Source organism: Cibotium barometz, chromosome 27 (assembly GCF_041138505.1).
Source record: "Cibotium barometz isolate CiBa-2024 chromosome 27, ASM4113850v1, whole genome shotgun sequence".
Lineage (NCBI taxonomy): Eukaryota > Viridiplantae > Streptophyta > Polypodiopsida > Cyatheales > Cibotiaceae > Cibotium > Cibotium barometz.
Genome location: NC_141072.1, coordinates 30,328,211 through 30,352,442, shown reverse-complemented (window position 1 = coordinate 30,352,442; position 24,232 = coordinate 30,328,211). Strand labels below are relative to the sequence as shown.

Sequence of the window (24,232 nt, the reverse complement as noted above, 5' to 3'; positions counted from 1 at the left end):
ATAGCATATTAGATTTAGTTTGCAATAAACATGTAGAAATAATAGATTCAAATTTTTATATTTTAAAAGTATGAAACATAACCAAAAAAATTTTGTCAATAATACAATCAAGAAAAAATACACAAAATAACTCAAGGAGAAATATCTACAAGATAAAAACTCAAAACACATGCTATGATTTAAAGTTTCAAATACAAAACCCATTCTTTTTTATATTACAGCTAATTTAATTTTAAAATTTTAAAATTTTATATTACAGCTAATTTAATTTTAAAATTTTAAAACAACATTCTATATTTCAAATACAAAACCCATTCTATTTCATATTATAGTTAATTTAATTTTAAAATTTTAAAACAACACTCTATATTTCAATAATTCTTTCAACATTTTCATGTAATAGCAAGATACTTGCCTCATGGGGTTTACCCCCTTGCCTCCGCCCATAGTACATAGTACATATTACAAATCTACCCACTCCCATAGTGGAAAAAGTGATGGCATCAAATTTCAGAACCATGTCTTGAATTAAAAAACAATAAGATACAATAGACCGAATATATTGGAAACGCAAGATACAATAGACCAAAGATATTGAAAATGTAAGAACTTCAACTGTCCACAATAAGAAAAAAAGGGATCGCATCAAAATCTATACAATCAACTGTCCACAAAAAATTATACAATCAACTATCCACACACAAAAAAAGATCGCATCAAATACAATCACATATTCGTAGACAACAAGACATGCATTGGCCAAACGACTGATATGAAGAAAAGATTGAACTCACACATAAAAAACCATGGCTAAGGATATTTTTGAATGCCCATCCCATTCAACAATCACATCTCACTTACAATCCTTGATCAAAGATTGCTAATACTTTTAAGGACAACTTTTTAATTCAACATGTGTGTGTGTCCAAAGCAAAGGTGGGCCTTCTTAAAGAGAATTCTTAAAGTTAATTTTATAGTAATTTTGAAAAGAGGTCTTAAGCAAAATAATTGTGTGTGTGTGTGTGTGTGTAATATTTTATTAGTGCTTATGTACATGCACATCAAGTACGAATTATAGACCAATAATATTGTTGTTGTCATATGCAAAATAGGAAGTTCACTAATGCTTTTGCACCTTCAAGAAAATTCCCAATCCGGTTGTGTGATGGGGCCTAATTAAATCCACCTGGCATGACGTTAGTCTAGAACCCGCCTCTATGTTTGAAATCCAATCCCATCGCTTGCGCTGGCTCTATATATAGGCCTCCTCTCCGACCTAGCTATTGAGTGCCAATCCCCCTTCTCGTTACCCTTCCAACTCGCTGGGTTGCCACTGTTAAAGCCCCCCCCCCCCCCCCCCCCCCAACACACACATACACCCAAAAAAGAACTAACTTCCCTAGCCTATTGTCAAAACACCACAAATTAAAGCATCTAGAATACATATAGGTTGCCAATCCTACTCCAAGCCCATTGAGAGAGAGAGAGAGAGAGAGAGAGAGAGAGAGAGAGAGAGAGAGAGAGAGAGAGACGAGACCGCTGAACGTCGACTTTTTTGATCTAAAGAGACCAATCGATGGAGAGAGAGAGAGACTACCTCTGTCTTTAGGAAAGGGGTGCCTCAGCTTAACCTTTAGCCAATTTTAAAATAAAATAAAATAGAAATAGTGTCTTGGAACCTTTTTCAAATTGTTGGTTTGAAAAGGCTGTGTAATTTTGAAAAAAAAAACACCAAGGTGGGAAGGCAAAAGCAGTGTAATTTTGGCAAAAAGTAATCAGGAAAATACATACTTCTCTAAATAAAAAAAGTTTCCCCAAGAAAAAAAAGAAAAGGATCAACGTAAATTTGGAAGGATTTTAATTACCGTGAGAAATGCTTACCCATACAAACGGAGTTATTAATTTGAAGCTTACTTTTTTTTTAATAATTCGTGGGTCTTACACTGATCCGCCATAGCCAGGAGTTTGAGCTTCTGACAAAGGAATGAGTCATCCTTTCCTTTCGAAACCACAAAATCTGGTGATCTGCAGCCACCCTCTTTCTTTCTGATGAGAAGGCCAAGCTTCTGCACAGGTTTTCGCCATAAGCCCTTGCTTGCACTACACCGAGATAACCTCAAATTAGAGACGCCGAAACCTCTGCACCGTTTCTCCACCAGCCTTTGCGTATGAAGAAAACCTCTGCACACGACAATTAGGGTTTCATGATGCCTCAACTGCAAGGATCTGGCTCTGTATGCGGTCTTCCGAGAGTGAAGGCCTGCGTTATCCTGCTTGCAATGGCGCTTGCAGCCTACATACTGGGGCCTCCCCTCTACTGGTATTTCTTTGAAGGCATCGCCGCTGTCAAGCACAATGCTGGATCCACCTGCCCGCCTTGTGTCTGCGATTGTCCTCTCGAGAGCGCTTCTGTGCGACTACCAGGTCATCTTCTCCTTAATTCTCTTGCTTCTGATTTCATGCATTTCTATGTTGAAGTCTCAGATCCTTAGGGTTTCATGTGTTCTCAGGGTTTTTATGTGTTCTGAGGGTTTGATCCATCTCACAGTAGGCTGCCACCGCATATCTGCCTATCTCCTGTGCCTTCACTATCACGGATTCGGTCTCCTTCAATCTCTAAACTGAGATCCGGGTTTCAAAGCTATAAATGGTTGAGAAAGGCCTGACTAACCAGCAGACATCAACCTCTACTAATTACGCACTCTAGATCCTGATAGGGTAGGGAATGGCCTTGGGGAGGCCGATTTCACTGGTCACCCTTTTTGGGAAACCGGCAGATCCTAGGCCATTCACGGCCATCAGGGTCGAAAAGGATAGAGGAGCTTACTGTGAAGGTGAGAACGACATTACGACATCGAAGCAGTGAACTGAGTCAGATTTAGGAGCTGATTCTGAGGGTTAAAATGATGGTACGATGTCAGGCACTGAGCCAAGACAGAGTGTGTGTCAGATGGACTTTCTTGTTGTGGATTACGCCAGTGAGGAGACTGTGACGTGTAGCTGAGCAAACTACCGCAATGGATAGATATTGGGGGATGTTAGGGTCATGCTGGACTGCTCTGGTTTGATTTTGCTTTATTATGATTGTGTGTTTTGATGACACGATTTACTAAAGCTACTATGGAGGGTTTTCGTTTTTTGATATGCTCAAAAGTATGTAAGCTAGCCTCCTGCATTGCCCAGTTTTTTTGCTGATAGATGTGTGCAATGTTTTCTGTCGCAGGGTTCAGCAACCATTCAGCAGGTTGGTTCCTTGAAATGTGGACCACATAAATCCTAGATCATGAAACAATGACCAATTTTCTGTGATGCATCTTTTCCTTTCTTGTGCTTTTTATGGATATGCTACTGTTCTTCTAAGGGTGTTGTGATCTCACGCCTGATTAATGCCATATTGTTTGGTTTCATGAGCTCCCAGACTGTGCCAAGGCTGATCCAAGCATGCAAGAAGAGTTGGACAGGCATTCTGTTGATCTGTTATCTGAGGAGCTGAAGTTGCAAGCGATTGTAGCTGATGAAAGCCAACAAAGGGCCGACTCTGTACTTCTTGAGGCGAAGAAGTTGAGTTCCCAGTATCAGAAGGAGGCCGAGAAGTGCAATTTCGGAATGGAAACCTGTGAAGAAGCTAGAGAGAAAGCAGAAGAAGCCCTGATAGTACAGAGGAAGGTCTCAGAATTGTGGGAGCGGAGAGCTCGTGATTTGGGTTGGAAAAGTGGATAGTTGGCAGGCAAAACAGGGGTCTTCATTACAAGGCTGAGATCTGGATGAACAGATAATACTCAGGATCAAGAAGTTCTTGTACCTTTGCATTCCAACGAGTGTTTCTTCAAAAAAGGTCTTTCTTAAAAGGGGAAGGGGGAGGAGGAGATCAAGAGAGAAACTGTGCTACTTGTGTTCAGGGCTTTTATACTCGAGGAGAGCGGTTTTCCACCTTATACTGTACTTTGAGGGTTGTTGCTTGCAGCCTGAGGGCAACACCTAGGATGAGTTTGAACTCGGTGGAATAAGCAGGTGTGTCATTTTTCTTGGAGACTGGTTTTGACCTCCAAATTTACAATAATTACATTCAGGCCATGGCTTGTACACCGAAATTTCACTTCACGAGCACAATGATTGCTATGCACCTACTTTTTCCCATGTCCATAACCATCACTCTTCATATTTCAATTGAAACGCTCTTTCCTCAGTCTGCAACTTATGCTTAATGGTCGTAGGCGAGTTGGTAAGTACGTGAACTCTTGAGCGAGGGGTCTCGAGTTCAAATTTCACTTGCCTCAGCCAATGGGTACAAAGGTTCTTTGTTGCCTACGTGCGAACCATGGCGTCTCCCTGCACCCAGCGGGTTGAGCTTGGAGAGGAGCATCATTGTTGACTGATTAGCATCAATGAACTCTCCATATTCTACCCTGATGCTGTATAGCAGGAGGCTTCTGTCCACTTCAATATCTAAGGTAGTATTTGAAGTAGCTTTTATGCAGAGACTTGTATTGCAGAGGTCGAGAAGCAGATGCAACATGGATATTTACAGGTCTTCTCTTACAAAAGCCATTTGCATTTTATGATGTGACCCTGGCATCTAGCTTTTTCAGTCAAGTATTTTCAGCATCTCTTGTGAAGAGGTCAGTCTGGTGTTGTACTTCTTTTAGCATGCGATGCACTGGATGTATTACCTAGGTCTCATAGACGTTTGTGGTCTTTTGTAAGACTCTCTCTCTCTGCACGATAGCTATGGGGGCATGTATAGCACAGGTAATGGAGACTTGATGCCATCTTTTGGACCTTTAGATAACATGGCACATTCTACTACCAGATGTGGTGGGCTATCAGGCCAGCAAGAGTTATTTGCCCAGGCTTAGATTCGTGCATATATCTTGTTAAACTGATCCAAGTCGTCATCAAGCAATTGCCCGAGTGGCTCATCTTGCAAGAAACTAGGGTTGGGCAAGGAGGGAGAATAGATGTATGCTTGTTTACTTGAAGCACGGCAAGGGTGGATTGCACCAAGAAGACATGAATGTCTGTAGAGTGAATATGATAAAAAAAGGATACAATGTCCATGAGCCTTATGCCTCATATAGGGTACTCTAAAAGTACACATGTAAATGTCCCTAAGCCCAAGTGCCTACACCATTACCCCATGTGCATGTGCACCCAAACCTACTTCATTACAAACCATTCCCTCCTACAATGATTTTGTCCTCGAAATCAAAGGGTGGTCGTGTCCAAAGTTAAAAAAACATATACAAGTGGCTATGTACAAAAGCCAAAAATCACATCCATGACTGAATGTAATGGAAGACCCGTGCATGAATCATATGCTCTCCTGGGTCGAATGGAAAGGATAGAGGACTCTCGTCGATGATGAGGCTATATATGCAACCTCTTGGATCAAACGAAAATCCGAGGCATGCAAAATCCAAGGCAATGGCTCCATAATAATCTAGTGCAATTGGAGTAGATAAGTAACTGTTGTCGATGAATCTAGTCGAGTATCCTCCATGATCAAAGGGATATGTATGGAATACATCCCAAACCGTCAAAATTGGAATGGTAGTATCTCTTGGATCAAAAGGAAAGCTCGACTCCAAAGAGATAGCAATCCCAGGTCAAAAGGAAAACTCATAAGCCCATCCTTATGACCACACTGTGAATCTGACATGAAAGATATCTGTCGAAGAAGCTCAAAACTCTTGGCTAGAATGTCAAGTGGTCTTGGCACAAAAGAATCATCATGTCTGCCAAGACTAGAATATGTCGTAGATGCACTTGAATGTCGAGCCACATATCCACAAACTATGCTCCTCAAATGGCAAAGAATGCATCCAAAGAAAAATGTCCCGACTCCAAAGAACACAAGATCGTGTCGACATCCAAAGGAGCCACATGAACATGACTCAAGGTCGGCCTCATGTAGAGTCAAATGTGAACTCATGTCTCCGTCATATGTAACACCACACAATAAGTCAAAAGCATGATCCACCATATGTATGTATGAGTATAATCCGACCCATGCACAATATCTCCATGTGTGACTCTATATGTAAGTGACCCTCTATATGTAAGTGACCCTCTAAAAGAGAAGCTGGATCATCATAAAGATCGTCATCACTAAGCACTGACCAAGTGTCTACACAAGGTAAAAGTGGTATCAAGCAACTCACTATCAATGGAATCTCCAAGGTCACTAAGGTCATTCCCAAAGGTATAAATCAACTCCATCACTGGTGTCTCTATATGACCCATGATAAATCAATCTCCAATAGTACTGGATCTAAGAAAATACCTAGATCAACTGTAAAACTCTCAAAGTCAATGTTATAGGATATGCTAGAAATATGATCGATATGCATACTCCTACGATGTCTCACCTCTATGAACTCATCACTACTCATGCACTATCCCTGACTGCTCAATCACCATAACTCGATCCACTCGAATGCTGCCAGGAATGCTATGAAAACTAGGAGTAGTGGTCGCATCCAAAATCTCTCCACATGTAACAAATCTAGAGGAGTAAGCCCAACACATCTAATACTAGAATCTCGGGTTTATGCTCCTCATGGTTTATGATGTGATCAACGATATGTGAAGTGCCAATCCCATGTGTGACTAAAGATGTATGACTAGCCGAATGATCATGACTAGTCAAATGTCCATTAAGATCATGGAATGTATCACTATGGTCACCTAATGTATCCCTATGATCACTAGGAATAGAGATAGGTAGCTTTATGATGCTCGTAATGCTCGATGTGCTCGCTGCCATCCCTCCTATCAAGATCATGCCCACATGACCTGACTCACACACATCACTCTCACTATCACTATCACATACATAATCATCATGTACATATGTGTCAGTGGCATCATGTGCACATGTATCACTATCATGTGTATGTGTGTGATACATCAATATCATCATGTGTGTGCACGATACATCATCATAGGTATGTGGGTGTGATACATCAATGTCATCACATGTATGTGTGACCATGATCATGTGTACAAGTATCAACATCAATACCATCATCAACATGATCATCATCACCATCCACTGAATGCATGTCATAATGATGTCCATCCTCAGGTATATAATTATCTCTGCTCACAAATGTAGGGCACTCAATCAAATCCCCACATACATCCTTTCATGCAATCAATGCCGAACCATCCATGTAAAGATATCCACATAGACTCTCAACAAAATCACCATGTGTAGAACATCTAGACCATCTAGCACAAACACCCCTCTCATCAAATAAATGTCGACACTGGTTAGGTAATAACATCTGAAGCTCAAACATCCATATGTGACATGAATATGATGTGTCATCATAGCATGATGTCGGTGAAGAAGGATCTAGAGGTCGAAGCCACGATGTGTCAAATGTATGTATGTATGAACTCGGCAAATGATATGTAACTAACTTGAAATGGCAAATCAAGATAATGGTGATGAAGCCAGAATGATAGGATACAAGCAAATATTGTACGATTAGGGTATGAAATGGAGACAGTGTGATGTCGACGACGAAGATGGTGGGTAGCACGGCGATCGTAAGCAAGGTAGAGGTAGTAATGGATACCCATGTCGTCTCACCAAAGCCCAAAAGTGTGGACACACCACTAAATGTGCTCAAGAATCCCACACCATGTATAGAAAAAAAAAACCAATATGCTCAAATGATCAACCGTGCATGAACAAGGGCTAAGATGCACGTGTGAATGTCCAAAATACACCAAATGGCCCACGACGTGAATGCCCAAAATACACAAAAGTGGCCCAAAGTGTGTACGTGAACGCCCAAAATGCACTAAAACGACCCAAAGTGTGCATGTGAACGTCCACTAGCACAAGTAAAGGGTCAAGTGTGGAATGGCCAAGCGATAAATGGGAGATGTAAAAGTGAGTGGAAACAAAACCAAAGCACTAGGAATCCACCAAATGTGCCTCTGTGTGTGAACACTAGCTTAAGTGAAAAATTGTGTCCAAGGTGAAGACCAAATGTAGATGAGTGTGGAAAAAAAATACATGGGTCAATGAACACTCAATGTGTAAAAGGCAAAAGCCCAAATGAGTGACCAAATGTGAGTGTCCTAATGAAATGATTAAATCCATAATATTCAACCTGATGTCCAAATGTGGACGGAGATGTGAAAGCCCAAAACTTAGGGTGTTTGGGGAGTGTAATAAGGCTTCTTTTCCTTTCTCTTACTTTTCCTTCTTCACTATTCCCTGCTCCTTCGCTCCTTCTTTGTTCTTGCTCCTATTTGAACTCCTCTGCTGGGCGTTTGCCGCCATCTATGCGTGCTGTGAAACGGCGTTTGCACAAGGGCTCTTGATAGCAATCGGGTGCTTTGCCGGGCTATTGGCAGCCGTCTCTGCGTGTTGTGAAACGGTCGTTTGCACGACTGCTCGTTTGCCTCTGTGTGTTTGCACGAGGGCTGTAGTAATCGGGTGCTTTTCCTCAGTGTACGATTGCACGACTGCTCGTTTGCCTCTGTGTGTTTTCACGAGGGCTGCAGTAATCGTGTGCTTTGTTGCCTCTGTTAGCTGTGAAGCGAGGCTGTTGGGAGCAACCAACGCTAGTTGCTTCTGTTATCTGCGAAGCCAGGGCTGTTGGGAGCAACCAGCGTTTATGCGTTTGCTTCTGTTGGTAGTTGTTGGCAGCGCTTCTGCTGGTGAAGCTTCTATGTGTTTGCACAAGGGTTGTTGGCAGGTGGTTCTGTGATGCCTAGAGCTACAAATCTCTATGATGACTAGAACCTTGGATTCAATTCCTGTACTGTCTATTTGATGCCTTTTTGTTTGTTTGTTGTACTGTATATTTGATGCTTTTCCTGGAATCAAACAGCAGGCCTTTTTTCCCTTTTGTTACAAGTTGCTTCCCCTAGACATGCACTTGCATCAAACCCTGTTATTCTTTGATTCACTGATATCTTGCTGCTAGTTAACTGGTATGAATCCTTGTAGGTAATGAAGCATGAAATTGTTTGGTAGTATCTTACTGCTGCAGAGAACTTTAATCACTATGCATGTACTCTGTTAACTGCTTGTAAATTTCTTGATTCAGTTCATGTTGTGAGTGATAACACTGAAATGCATGTAATTCTTCATCCCTTTCCAAAATGGCTGTTGGAGGCTGTTTTTTGTAACCTGCTTGATCTTGTCATGCTTGAATGTAACCCATAAGCTTGCATGTATTGCTTTCATTGTTTTGGCTGCATGTGACACCTTAGCTGTTGTTGTTTGTATAGATAGGACTTGTGTGTTTGCTTCCTTGGCCAGCTAGGTTAGAAGACCCACTCTTGCTGTTGTTGTTTGTGTAGATAGGACTTGTGTGTTTGCTTCCTTGGCCAGCTAGGTTAGGAGACCCACCCTTGTTGCCAATTCTGCTGCTATTCCTCAATGGTTGGTATTCCCCACTCCAACAGCCAACATAACTCTAGCCCTATGGTGTACGGAGCACCCTGGCTAATGCTAGTAGACTGGGTTCGACTCCCAGTAGGGTTTCATTATTTCACAGAAGTTTAGCACAACATGTCATGGCTTTTAACTTTGAGTGGACTATGCAGTGTCCTTGATCAGAATGTTATAGGCTGTGTCTTCAGAAACTTCTAGTTGCAAGAATAAATGCCCTTTCATCAAACTTTCCATGCATACACGTAATTGTGTACACATTTGTTCATCAAACTTTCCATGCATACATGTAACTGTGTACACATTTGCATAGATGCATTTCATTGGGTTCTTCATGCATGCATTCAAACTGTCTGTAAACTTGTCAATCTTGGACTTATTCATACCATTCTTGCTAAACATTCATCAAGATTTGCTTGTAATTGCCTTGAATGTAGAAAGATTTATAATTGTTTGACTTGTTTGCTGGATATCTAGCAAGATCTGTCAGTTCTTGCAACTCTAATGTATAGCAGTAGAATCCCTTGGTGTAAATGGTAACACATTGACTTGCCAACACTGACCTCAGTTCAGTTATGAGAGAGATTGCTATACCTTTAAACTTTCTTGCAAAGATTAACTTGCTGGACACTTTTTTTCTTGCATAGAAACAAGAAAATCAAGAATAGAATGAAGTTTAGGGTAAAGATCACTTACTGATGTAAAGTTTGTACCAATCTTGCTTAAAACACTTGAGTTCTTCACTCTGCATTGTTTTCTTGATAATTTTTATGGATTTTCTTCATAATCTTTGCATTGACTCAATTCGTTGAAGTTTGTGCAATTTCTTTGATGTTTATGCAAAGTTTTATGTAATTGTGCAGAGTTCCTTGAAACAATGAGACGAGTAATCTTCAATTTTCTGCATAGAATTTGAACTAGTATAGTAATTTGCACTAGAACTCTATTCTGCACAGTAATCTTCAATTTTCTGCATAGAATCTGCAACTGTTATAATAATTTGTACCAAAATTATGTTTTGCACAACAATCAGCACCTTGCACAATAATCTGCACAGAAATATGAAATTGCACAGCAATCTTTGAAACTGCAATGAAATTTTTTGCAAAACTGTTTAAGAAACCAGCTTCTTGTAAATCTGCTCCAAGAACTCCAAGATTTTGGAAAATAGAACAGAAATAGAAGCTTAATGAATTAATAATTGGAAATAGAAGCTTAATGAATTAATAATTGGAACTGTAAGCTCTTTAAGCAAGATAATGCAAAAAAATCTCTCAATTTTGGTTGCTAAAATCTCTGTAAACCCTAATTCAAAACTCAAGAAAATCAAGATCAAGAAAATCAAAATCAAGAAAATCAAGATTAAGAAGATCAAGAAGTTCACGAACCAAACAGTAAACTAGATTAGGGTTCAAAAATAGTGTTTAATATACAAATTTGAAAATGATTAACAAAAATCTCTTTGTTAATCCTATCAAACAAGAAATTGGCAAATCTGAAAACTCTGTGAATCAATTCTAAAAATGATTAACACTAATCATTCTCTAAGCAAGGACCTAAGCCAAGGGCTCTGATACCATTGCAAGAAACTAGGGTTGGGCAAGGAGGTGTGCTTGTTTACTTGAAGCACGGCAAGGGTGGATTGCAAGAAACTAGGGTTGGGCAAGGAGGTGTGCTTGTTTACTTGAAGCACGGCAAGGGTGGATTGCACCAAGAAGACATGAATGTCTATAGAGTGAATATGATAAAAAAGGGATACAATGTCCATGAGCCTTATGCCTCATATAGGGTACTCTAAAAGTACACATGTAAATGTCCCTAAGTCCAAGTGCCTAGGCCCCATTACCCCATGTGCATGTGCACCTGCATGTGTACCCAAACCTACTTCATTACACATCTCATCACACGACCCACCTTAACCAAGAGGTCGTGTGTTCGAGCCCTAACACCGTAGGGTTGTGTGTGTGAGTGGTGTAGTCTCTAGCTCGGCAACATCCCCTTGAAAGGAGCTTGGGGGGTGGGGGGAAAGCAGCTCTTGAAAATCATTTTTTTTTAAAATCTTACAAATAAGAATCTAATATTTATATGTTTTTCTAACCTAGCCCTTGATTTTGCATTTTAGTATTGCAAACTGAAGTATCTCATTTTGTTGAAAAGTTGAGAGAGGTAAAACTCTTGCGAGAGAGAGAGAGAGAGAGAGAGAGAGAGAGAGAGAGAGAGAGAGAGAGAGAGAGAGAGGTCACTGCAATTGCCATATTGTTAATTGTTGTAAAGAAAAGGGGTCTAAGGAGGGCCACATTTCCACTGAATCACTTGAGAAAAATCCCCATGGATTTGATTTTCTACCAAGAGAGAGACTAGATTATGGTGAGCTATGCGAGAAGAGGAAGAGTACTAAGAGAACAGAGAAGAGGAGCTGACACTACTTGAAGCTCCTAGAATAATCTTATTTAAAGTGCAATCCAATCTTCTGACACATTTTGTTTTTTGGCTTTTGGTAAGCGTGTCTTTTTTTTCTTTCAATATATTTCAGGTTAATTCATGCTCTCTTTCTTGTAATTTGATTGAGCAAGCCATTTTAAAGGTTGTCACCAGCTAATGTCATTATATTTGATTAGTTTCTAATGGGTCCTTATCCTACTTGAAATGTTAGCTCCTCTATAACCCATTAAAATGCAACGAGTTCAATGGCAAAGACATTAAAATTTCAAGAAAAAATTCTTCGAATTAGTTTTCCTACTTTGGATTCTCTCTCTCTCTCTCTCTCTCTCTCTTGTTTTCCTCGATATCTCTTCACAATTTCTTTTTACCACGCTTCTTGTCTCTTTTTTTTTAGTGCATAGTTCTTTTATTGTTTATGAGGACAATCATTTACCTTGGAAATCCACATAATAACAAAATCCTTGGGCTTCAAGTAACTTAATAATTGTTCTTTTGAGCTTTGAGTGTGAGAGATCCTAGTTTCATGAGTCTCCTAGTTGTGGTTGAACGATCCCTGCCCCCTCCGTGCAATGAATTCGGGGGTGCTAGCAGGCCTCGCCCATGGATATCTAGACAAGAGACTAATCCCTCGGTTCTTCCAAAACCGAAACCGAAAAAACTTCCCTCGCCCAGAAAGCACGGGCGATTCCTCCGTGATAATTTTATTCTAACGTAGTCAAGAGCCTTAACTAACCAAACTGATCCAACCGAACTTGTAAGTCACATGGTTAGATCAAGGAAGAGACTTGCACTTGGATCATAGAGACCAACACTTTTTTCCTCATCAAGAGGCATAGCCGTTGATTCCCATTCTCTTCCAATCACATTATATTACATCTCATCACATCTATCCTCATCACATCGCATCCATTCTCATCTACCCATATCCACATCACATCACATCACATCCATTCACATCACATTTCATCCATTCACATCTACCCCGATCCACATCACATCACATCCATTCACATCACATCTCATCCATTCACATCTGTCCCGATTCACATCACATCACATCACATCTATTCACATTACATCTCATCCATTCACATCTATCCCGATTCACATCACATCACATCCATTCTCATCACATCTCATCCATTCACATCACATCTCATCCATTCACATCTATTTACATCATGTCACATTCACATCCATTCACATCTCATCGCATCCATTCACATCCATCACATTCATTGCATCCCCATCCCATCACATACATTCTATCCACATTACATCACGTCCACATCTATCCACATCACATCTCATTCATTCCATCCACATTACATCACATCCACATCTATGCACATCATATCTCATTCATTCCATCCACATTACATCACATCACATCCACATCTATCCACATCATATCTCATTCATTCCGTCCACATTACATCACATCCACATCTATGCACATCATATCTCATTCATTCCATCCACATTACATCACATCCACATCTATCCATATCTCATCACATCCATACACATCCCTTCTCATTCATTCACATCCATCCAGTCATTCACATGCACGTCTATCCACACCCATCCATTCATTCACATTCACATCTATCACTTCACACCTTATTCTCATCCACATCACACCCATACATATCATCACATCTCATTCACATCTATTCACATTCACATCCACATATATTCACATCACATCACATTTCATTTCATCCACATATATTCACATCACATCACATTTCATCCACATCTCATCACATTCACATCCACATCCCTTTACATCATCACATCCACATCCACATCCACATCCATTTACATCACATCACATCCTATCACATCCACATCCCAGTTATCTAAAATTCATCTTTTCTTTAATAAAATATCCATTATTTCAATTGTGCCAAGAATTCCACTTTGACCATTTAAATGATTGAATTCCAAATGTCATGGGAATTCCTCTTTTATCATTTAAAAAATTTTCATGCATAAAATAAATTTGTCTAAAATTCCTCTTTAACTTAAATAAAAATATCCATTATTTAAATATACCAAAAATTTCTCTTTTTCCATTTAATTACATGGATCTCCATTATCACGGGAATTCCTCTTTTTGCATAAAAATAAAACTACCAAAATTTTCTCTTTTCTTAATTACTTATTTATGCATAAACACTAAAAATTAGTTTCCCATGAATATGATGAAAATCATTCTTTTAGCATAGGATATTCAATCCTAGAATATGGTAGGAAGTCCTCTTTTCACATTATGCATAAAAATAAGATGTGTATTATTTTCTAAAAATTTTGCCATAGCTTTGCTGCTATTACTTATTTATTTTTAATTTTTTCTAAAAGGAATAAGACATTGCAATATAATTATGATAGACATTGCAATATAATTATGATAAAAGATCTATCCATAAACTTAAATCCAATTTTTATTTTTTTCTAAAAAGAATAAGACATTGCAATATAATTATGATAGAAGATCTATCCATAAACTTAAATCCAATTTATGGAATTAAAACATAATTTAGCTATAATCATAATCTTAATTATGATTAATCTACTAGATTAGGCTATTTCTACTATTCTTCTTTTTCCAAAATGATAGGAATATCTCTTTTACATTTAGAATCACTTAAAGTAGTTTTTTAACTACTTATAAGAATTTACTATAATGTTATTATCATAAAAGCATAAAAAAGCCATTTTCTTAACCTCTAGCTTTACAAGCTTAGAGTTTGGTTTTGAACCTCAAAAGTTGGAGGGAGGAATCTCCACTCTTTGCTATCATTGGGTATCGAGTGGGTGATAGATTTAAGTTGGACAACTAGGTTTTGTGTGTTGAGATGGGTTGGTTGAAGAAGAGAACGGGGATTAGCTGGGACAATGAGGCTTGGTAAGTATAGAAGAGATGGGGGGACTTGTTGAGGGGGGAATGGCCATACGGTTTCCCATTGGCAGTTCCACATGTCCTACCATTGTTTTACGAGTTATTCATTGCTTATCCTAGTGGATGTGCCATCGATGTCTTGCAATCCACCCTCTTCCCACAAGTAGATCTTCATTCATCATCCTTGCATTCATTACAGAAAACTTTCCTTCCATGGGTTGAGTTTTAATGTGGAAAGGAAGATTTACATATAACCTTTAATCTCCATAGTCTTGGCATCAACCAAACGATGTAGCACAAGCTTGTGTTTCCATTGATTGAGGTTGTCCTATCTTATGCCAAGTTTTAAAAGACATGATGTTACGACTAGCTCTTATGTCTAGGAGTGAAGGCACTTTAGTGACCTTTCCATCATATAAAATATTAATAGAGGTTTTGATTCTCATCATTGATCCTTGCAAAGTAATTTTACACTCTAAAGGGTCCCTATCCTTTATATTTTAACTTGTGTTTACTATAATGCAAACCATACAAAGAACCATGTCATCTTAACTAATCTATTTATCTCTCAAATTATTGTCAAACCATTGCTTGCACCTTAGTTTTTTAATAATTAGCACCTTAGTTTTTTAATAATTACTCCATGTACAACGCTAAGTCTTGTTTTGTCTAGCTTTTCAAGGGCTACGAGGTGCTTTGAGAGGGCATTTCTTGAATAGTGATTTTGAGACTAGGTATGACATACTCCATTGGCATGAAAAATTCTAGTCCAAAAGGCTAGGTTGAAAGAAGTATTGCTTATCACAATCTTGCATGTTGCTAGGTCCAAAGGCTAGGTTGAAAGCAATATTGCTTATCACAATCTTGTAAGGTGCTAGGCCCAAAGGCTAGGTTGAAAGGAGTATTGCTTCTCACAATCTTGTAAGTTGTTTGGTAAGTCCATAGTGTGGGTATGAGCTCATGTTCCTAATCAATCCTATTGGCTTCCATAATCGTTTTGTAAGAATAGGATATAACATTTTGTTAGTGTTTTTTGCTTGACCATAAGATGACTTACGATGAACCACTAAAAATTTCCCAAGTAAGAAGATGACTTACAATGAACCACTAAGAATTCCCCAAGTAAGAACTTTTTACCACTTGGTTAATGAAATGAAAGCCTTGATAGTTTAAGAGGACAACCAAACCAAGCAATAATGCTCTCATATAATAAATTTTCATTAGTTCTTACATCAGCCTTGTGTGTAGCTTTGGCTTTAACCCACTTTCTTATATATTCAACAGTAGCAACAATGATGTATTCTGCTTGTGTTATTTTTGCCATAGGACTAATTGGACTTACAAAATCTATCCTATTTCTCAAAAGGCTACTGGGAGTTAAAAGGCATTATATCATTTAGCAAATTCTTGATATTTCTTATAGTTCTTCACAAACTTAGTTGAATCACCAAACAAAATAAATCTTCCCTAAGCATGCATGACATTGCGTGTTGTGGTTTTGGTTGCATAATATTTTGTGCTTGCTTTAGAAGAACAAAGAAAAAATAATTCTCTTGTGCACATCTTTATAAGATATATACCATCGTTTTCTCTCTTGTGCATTTGTCTAACAATCAATTAATAAGGAGAAACTTTGTTGATAAGTTGTCTAGTACATCTCCTGAGAAAGTCTATTAGCTACCTAATGATAGTGAGCAACTTCTTCACTTAACTTTGGTACTAAATCAAGTTGGAACAATAAATAATGTGGAAGATCATTGTTCACTTCTATTGGGTGGCTCTACATTAGTCACCCTTGATGAATGATATGCATACCTATGAAGAAAGAACCGATATATTCAGCTCAAATTGTGCTTCAACGAAGCATTGCACTACCAGTTTTTTGGCATAATATCTCTCTAAGAAGTTACTCTGCTCCTTCTACTACAGTTAAGGTTGAGTTTTGATTACTTTGGCACAGCTCTTGGTGGTGCAGAAGGACTACAAAAATCATAGCTCATGAACCTGGCTCCACAGCAGCACATTTGGCGAGCTCTTTTGGAAATCTACAACACTCATGGGTTATGCTTTTGGAAAAGAAGTATATTATCTTGGTGGCCTTTTTCTAGCACAACAAAGGAAGTCTCTACAAAGCAATGTACAAGTCTAAGTGAGTTCAAAACATGAAAGAAGGTAGCTCCATCACAATTGTAAAAGTTTGAGTGAGCTAAAATAAAACATGCAAGAAAGTAGCTCCATCACAATAGTAAAAGGTGATGGATCTCTTGCACATTTTTGTAATTTGTCCTTAATTTTCTCCTCAAACTGTGCTTCTAAAGGCATGAACCGCTCGATTTTTGGGTGCTGAATTCAAGGATAAATGTCCCCTTTCCCTCCTTGAATAAAGGGATAAATTTCAACCTTAAAACCTTTGTGAATGACTTTAATGTTTATGACAATTACTCTATGGTATTCCAAAATTTATTGTAAATGCCCTAATGTTATAAAGGTTTACCATTGTGTGTTTTCAAGACATTGTGACCAAATCAAGCTCTATTGTAGTCCTATTTATAAAGGACATTCTTATGTGTATGTGAACACCTTGTGTGAGTGATGGAACATACATGGTGAGTTAAAGTGTATCCAATGCATGTGTGAGATAGTGTGAGAGATGGGTAAATGCACTTCCTTGTTCATCATCTTAGTAGTGGTCTTCATTGATATCTTGGTGGAGATATGTTACGCATACTTTCTTCTTGATGTTGTTTATCTTAGTAGTGGTCTTCATCGATATCTTGGTGGATATATGTTATGCATTACATGTATGAGATGGAAATAATTTTGTCATCAACAACCCTTTGTGTGAAGACATTTTATGGATCCTTTCCTATGTGCATTATGAGAAAAGTCCGTTCCTATGTGCATCGTTTAAAGACACATCATCACTTTATGGATTTGTGAGTCAACACACATTTCCATTTCCCTTGATGGTACCTTGGTGATGTCTACTTTGGACTTGGTGGCATCTTGGTGGCTTCTTCTTTGACATGGAATGGGTGGAAACATGTCATTAAGTTTCTATGTGGGATTCTTCATCGACTTGGTTGATATAATCTACTGCAGACAGCAATGCTCCTGATGGGAAGAGTTTCGAATTCGACTGTATTAGTAGGATCTTATCTTTTGGATAAGCTCATGGAAATGATTATATCTTTTGTGTTTTACTCCCTAACTTTCACATCCCTATTGTATGTGAAGGAAGAGTTATGGTGTCTTTCTAAACTATACAACACTTTTGTAATGTAATCAGTGAAGGAAGAGTTATGGTGTCTTCCAACTATACAACACTTTTGTAATGTAATCATTTATAGCTAGTGTGCATTTTGTTCTGTTAAGGAAACCCTACCCTAACGTGTCATGGGAAGTTTCCTATCCGTCGAGCTCGAGCATGGCTCAAGAGCTCCACCATAGCCACTCGTCCACCACTGTCCTCCCACACTCGTTGTCACACCGAGGTGGTTGCGCTAATCCAATAGGTTGTTGGGGCTACACACACACACACACACCAGCATGAGTGCCATGAGGAGTGCTGGAGCATGCCGAGATAGTCACGGGCAAGCGTGAGGTGCGTTGTGAGTGCCGTGGACAGCCATGGGTGCAGTTGTGAGGAGTACGTGTGTGTGCCAGGTGCTGGGACGCTTCATTGACACTATTAGGCACATGTATGCTCATGTGGTACGCATAGCTGACAGGGTTCGTCAGTGGTCTTGCTTGATGCGGTATATGCATTGAGCATATGTGCGAGATCCATCAACTGGGCTGTGATGCTTTATGGAAGATGCAACATTATGGGTCAGTAAGAGTAGCAGGAAGAGAAATTGCTGCTATTGTTTTTTTTTCTGAGTGCAAACAGTCACTTTCAGGAGAGAATATCTCTCAAATTGTGAGGATTCAGAATCTGAGTTGAACAGAGAGTTGTAGACCATTTCAAGGACTAAAACTTTGCTTTTGAAAGTTTTCTGATCTGGATTTTCTGTCAAAAGTTATCAGATTTGCAAAACAGGCAAAAGTTACAGTTTTGCAACCTGTAAAGCCTGCTTCTGACCTGAATATCTTTTCGACTGTAAAGAATTCAGTCTAGGTTTGAACTGGACAATTTGCGACCATTAAACAGGCTACAAGTTTGCTTTTGACACAGCCGGCTCATCTGGATTATGCATCACAAGTTATAAGGTCTGCAAGATAGCAAAAAGTTCAGCCTGCACATTTTTTAAGCTACAGTTTGGATGTCGTATGCCATGATGGGTCAATGCAATTGTATGCAAGGATTATGCACTTGTTGCTGAAGGTTTTGGCACTGGTTTAAGTGCGGGATAGAGTGTTTTTGGTTAGCAAATCAACTTCTGGCTGCCTACATCAACACTCTCTTTTCAAACACCCTGCATTCATATTATACAATCGACCTTGTGGCCCTTTCATTTCCTCGTCACAGAGCTCGGCTCTCTCATCCTAGTGAGCGGTTTGCATACTTTTCTTGCAGGTGTAGGTACATCAGTTTTGGCAATTGGATACATGCTAGTGGATGTCAACACACATGCCTGCTTGATATGACAGTACGCATTGGTTTATGCATCTGTCTGTGACACTTGGATAGTGATTTTGGCATACAGTTTGAGGTGGATACTGAGGTTTTGCAGGGGAAACTTTGTCCAATTTTTTCAAAATCTGTGATCTTTGCCATTAGTGTTGTACATCATGTCTTCGTCGCATTCAAAGCGCGAATTGTACAACATCAAGAAGTTCGATGGTACAAACTTCCCGCTCTGGAAAGAGCAGATTCAGGATGTGCTCATTCAGAAGAAGCAGTTGAAGCCCTTGAAGGGGATAACTGCTAAGCCTGCAGATATGGATGCAGAGGATTGGAATGAGTTGGATGCCTTAGCAAAGTCTACTGTCAGACTTCATCTTGCTGAGTCAGTGTACTTTACAATGGTAAATGAGAAGACTACGCATGAGCTGTGGATGAAGCTATGTGCCACATATGAGAAAGAGACTGCCTCCAACAAAGTCTATCTCATGAAACGGTTATTTGAGCTACAGAGTTGAAAGAGGGTGGATCCATTGCATCTCACCTGAACGAATTCAATATCATCTTCAGTCAGCTTCAAGCACAGAAGCTGAATTTTGATGCGGAGATGAAGGCGATATTGCTCTTATGTTCATTGCCATCATCATGGGATACTTTCCGCACTGCTATCAGTAACTCTGCACCAGAGGTGGAGTACTGAACTTTGATGATGTTGTGGGTAGCTTGCTTATAGAAGAGATCAGAAAGAAGTCTGTAGATCATGGCAAGCAAGATGCAGCTCTCAATGTTGACCGTGGTAGACGGTAGTTCAGGGGGAAGCATACAGAAAGAGGCAGGTCACGCAGTAAGTCACGCAATCGCAAGGATATTGAGTGCCATCATTGTGGCAAGAAGGGGCACATCAAGCGTGACTGTTATGCATGGAAAAGAGAGCAAAAAGAGAAGAAAAAGGATGCAAAGAAGAATGACAACAGACCAAAAGAAGATGACAGGAAAGGGAAAGCAAAGATTGAGGAAATCAATGCAGTCACCACCCACTGATAGTAGTGACATTGAGATACTTTTCATGTCATGCCTACCTTCAGAAGCGCTTACTACATCCGATGATGGATATTCTCAGGATTGGATCCTAGATTCAGGTGCTTCATTTCATGTCACTCCCCATAGGGATTGGTTCAGCACCTATGATAGTGGAATGCATGGCTGTGTTCATCTTGGAAACAACTATGCATGTGACATAGTGGGAGTAGGGGACATTAAGTTCTCATTTGCAAATGGTTCTTCATTTACTCTGAAGAATGTATGTCATGTACCCAAGCTGACTAAGAGTCTTATATCGGCTGGTCAGTTGGATGATAGTGGTTATCATACTATCTTTGGATCTCAGAGTTGGAAGATTCAAAAGGGCTCTATGGTTTTGGCGAGAGGTGCCAAATGTGGGACGCTGTATCCCTTGCATGTATCAGGTGTTTTTGATAATGTTGTTGCTATAACCGAGCAGCCAAGCACTTCTTTGTGGCATTGCCGATTGGGCCATATGAGCCAGAATGGAATGAAAAGCTTATGCCGTTTGGGTTATGTGCCGAGTTTGAGCTTTTCTGATTTTGAATTTTGTGAACATTGTGTGTATGGCAAGCAGTCTAAATCAGCCCACAAGCGGTAGGCTAAGAAAGAGCTTGACAAGTTGGATTTGGTTCATTCAGATGTATGTGGTCCTATGCCTACTCGATCCTTAGGAGGGGTTGAATATTTTATCACATTCATTGATGATGCAACCACGAAAGTTTGGGCTTATCCTATGGCTCGTAAGAGTGATGCATTCAATGTGTTTTAGAAATGGTTGGCTTTGGTTGAGAATCAATCAGATGGAAGGCTTAAATGCTTGCGGACTGATAATGGCGGAGAATATGTCTCTGATGAGTTTCGACATTTCTGTGACACGTGGCATAAAGAGGGAGCTTACCACTCCTCGTACTCCAGCTCAGAATGGAGTTACAGAGAGAATGAACCAGACTATTCAGGAGAGGATGCAGTGTATGCTTTCTCATGCTAGCTTGTCAGGTGGATTTTGGGCTGAGGCATTGAAGACTGCAGTGCATGTGATTAACAGATCACCGAATAAGAATTTGGATCATGGCGTTCCTGAACAAGAATGGAGTGGCAAGAAGCCCTCTTACAATCACTTGCGCATATTTGGGTGTGAGATTTGCACGTGCCAAAAGAGCTTCGGAAGAAGCTAGATCCGAAATCTAAGAAATGCATCTTTCTGGGTTATGGTGGTGAAAGTGGAGAGATGGGATATCGTCTCTGGGATCCAGAAGGCAAGAAGATCATACGCAGCCATGATGTGGTCTTCAATGAGAAGAAGATGCATAAGACACCCATCAAACATGTGGAAATGCGCAGAGTCACCTTTCAGGATGTTAATCCGCTGGCACATGATGGTAGAAGGCCAGTTGTTCATGCACCAAATGTGGATCAAATGGTACAGCCAGGTACTCCCAGTGGTTCACAACAAAGGGCAGATGATAGTTCATCAATTGGTGGACATGATGAGCAGGATATGGCTGATATGCATGATGGACAACAGCTTGACATGCCTTTGAGATAGTCAACCAGAATCTCTAGACCGCCAGATAGATTTGTGCACCAAGCGCAGACTATGTTATGTTGACTGACTGCTGTGGAGAACCGTCATGCTACAAAGAGGCTATGCTTCGTGATGACAAGCGCAAGTGGGAGCTTTCTATGCAGTCAGAGATGGATTCACTCAGAAAGAATGATACGTGGGATCTTGTTTCTTTGCCTAGAGAGAAGCATGCACTCCCATGCAAGTGGGTGTTCAAGATGAAAGTCACAGGTGATGCAATGCCTGAGTATAAGGCGCGGTTAGTTGCCAAAGGATTCAAGTAGGAAAAGGGTATGGACTTTGATGAGATCTTCTCGCCAATCGTGAAGATGACTACACTCAGATGTGTGCTTGGCTTGGTAGCTAAAGATGACATGGAGTTAAAGCAGATGGATGTCAAGACTGCGTTTCTTCATGGTGACTTGCATGAGGACATCTACATCCAGCAGCCTGAGGGCTTTGTGCAAAAAGGCAGAGAGAAGTTGGTATGCAAGCTTAAGAAGAGCCTATATGGTCTTAAGCAGGCACCAAGGGAATGGTATCACAAGTTTGATGCATTCATGAGATCTCAGCATTTTAGGCGGAGTGAGTCAGATCACTGTCTTTACACCAAGAAGGCCGCAGATGGCAGCCTGGTTATACTCATTCTATACGTGGATGATATGCTACTTGCTAACAGGAATAGCTATGAGCTAGATGGTATTCGGGCCAAGTTGCATGAGGCATTTGACATGAAGGACTTGGGAGATGCAAGATACATTTTGGGCATGCGCATTACACGTGACAAAAAGCAAGGACTCTTATGGTTATCCCAGAAAGAGTATGTCGGCAAAGTGCTTGAGCGTTTCAATATGGCGGGGGGGAAGGCATTGAGCACTCCTCTTCCTCCATATGTGAAACTCAGTCAAAAAGATTGTCCGAAGTCAGATGGTGAGAAGGCTGAGATGGCTAAGGTTCCTTATGCATCAGCAGTTGTGGCAGTTTGATGTATGCTATGATAGCTTCTACGAGGCCTGACATTGCATTTGCAGTGGGAGTTGTTAGCAGGTACATGGCAAATCCAGGCAAGAAGCATTGGGAGGCAGTGAAGGGTTTGATGCGTTACTTGCGAGGTTCGCAAGAGATGTGCATATGCTTTGGTAGACGAGATGCATGTGTATTGGGCTACACAGATGCAGATTATGCAGGTCACCCTGACACGAGGAGGTCTACTTCTGGCTATGTGTTTACCTTTGCTGGAGGTGCAGTGTCATGGATGTCACGTCGTGCACAGAAGTGTGTTTCACTTTCTACCACACAGAGGCTGAGTATATTGCAGCTACAGAGGCATGCAAGGAAGCCATTTGGCTTAGTCGGCTAGTGGGAGATTTGGGAGTTACAGTTGATACTCTTGTGTTGCATAGTGATAGTATGAGTGCTATACAGTTGGCACAAAATCCGATCTTTCATGCAAAGACCAAGCACATAGAGGTCAAGTATCATTTCATCAGAGAGGTACTTGAGGACAAGCGGCTTGAGCTTGTCAAGGTGCATATGGATGATAATCCTGCAGAACTTTTGACGAAGGGTCTAGCATCTGAGAGATTCGCATGTCTCAGAGAGATGATGGGCATTGGGTGAGCACTATTCTCGCATGTACCACTCTCGCTTAGAGCCACATTGGCCTTTAAGTGGGAGGTTGTTGGGGGTAAAGGCCCCTGGATATGGGTATTTAGCCCATCATATATAAATGGAAGAAAAGAAAGATAAGGTAGTGTGAGCTACCACCAAAATACGAGTCATCTCCTCCTGCTTCCGCTCTCTCTCTCACAGGTGATGCAAGCTCTCTCGCTGAGATCGTGTGGGATCTCCACGGAAGAGGATCGCGTTGGTTAGCCTAATCACTCAAGAGAGAGAGAGAGAGAGAGAGAGAGAGAGAGAGAGAGAGAGAGAGAGAGAGAGAGAGGAAGCTAGAGGGAACAAGTGATTAGCGCTAATCACTCCCAAATCCTAACCCTAAGCACACCACACATGCTAGATTAGAGTTGCAAGAGAGAGGGAGAGAGAGAACACTCCACTTCTATTGCACAAATGGGAGAATGAGTTACAAACAAGAGGAATTGGCTTTTATAGTTCCAAGCCTTTTCCCACTAAGCCACCCAGGAGTAAGTGACCTCGACACCCAAAACATAGTTACAAGGCTTTTCTCTATGGTGACCAAGATCCTCTTGTCTATCCTTTGAAGCTCAATAATTGGAAGCGTCTTTAGGGCGTTTCCCTCATCAA

General features: G+C 40.2%; 1 protein-coding gene across 2 annotated transcripts; it reads left to right on the top strand.

Moving 5' to 3' along the window:
• Positions 1-1,892: 1,892 nt before the first annotated feature.
• On the top strand, positions 1,893-4,137 carry LOC147623276 (uncharacterized). 2 transcript variants are annotated; one of them, XM_086821389.1, is made up of 3 exons: positions 1,900-2,424; positions 3,224-3,244; positions 3,419-4,137. In XM_086821389.1, exons 1-3 carry the CDS (start codon positions 2,205-2,207, stop codon positions 3,718-3,720), a joined length of 543 nt encoding a protein of 180 aa, XP_086677515.1. In that variant the 5' UTR covers positions 1,900-2,204; the 3' UTR covers positions 3,721-4,137. The 2 variants fall into 2 exon arrangements, with proteins under 2 accessions (XP_086677516.1, XP_086677515.1); XM_086821390.1 differs by lacking the exon at positions 3,224-3,244 and having other exon boundaries at positions 1,893-2,424.
• Positions 4,138-24,232: the final 20,095 nt, after the last annotated feature.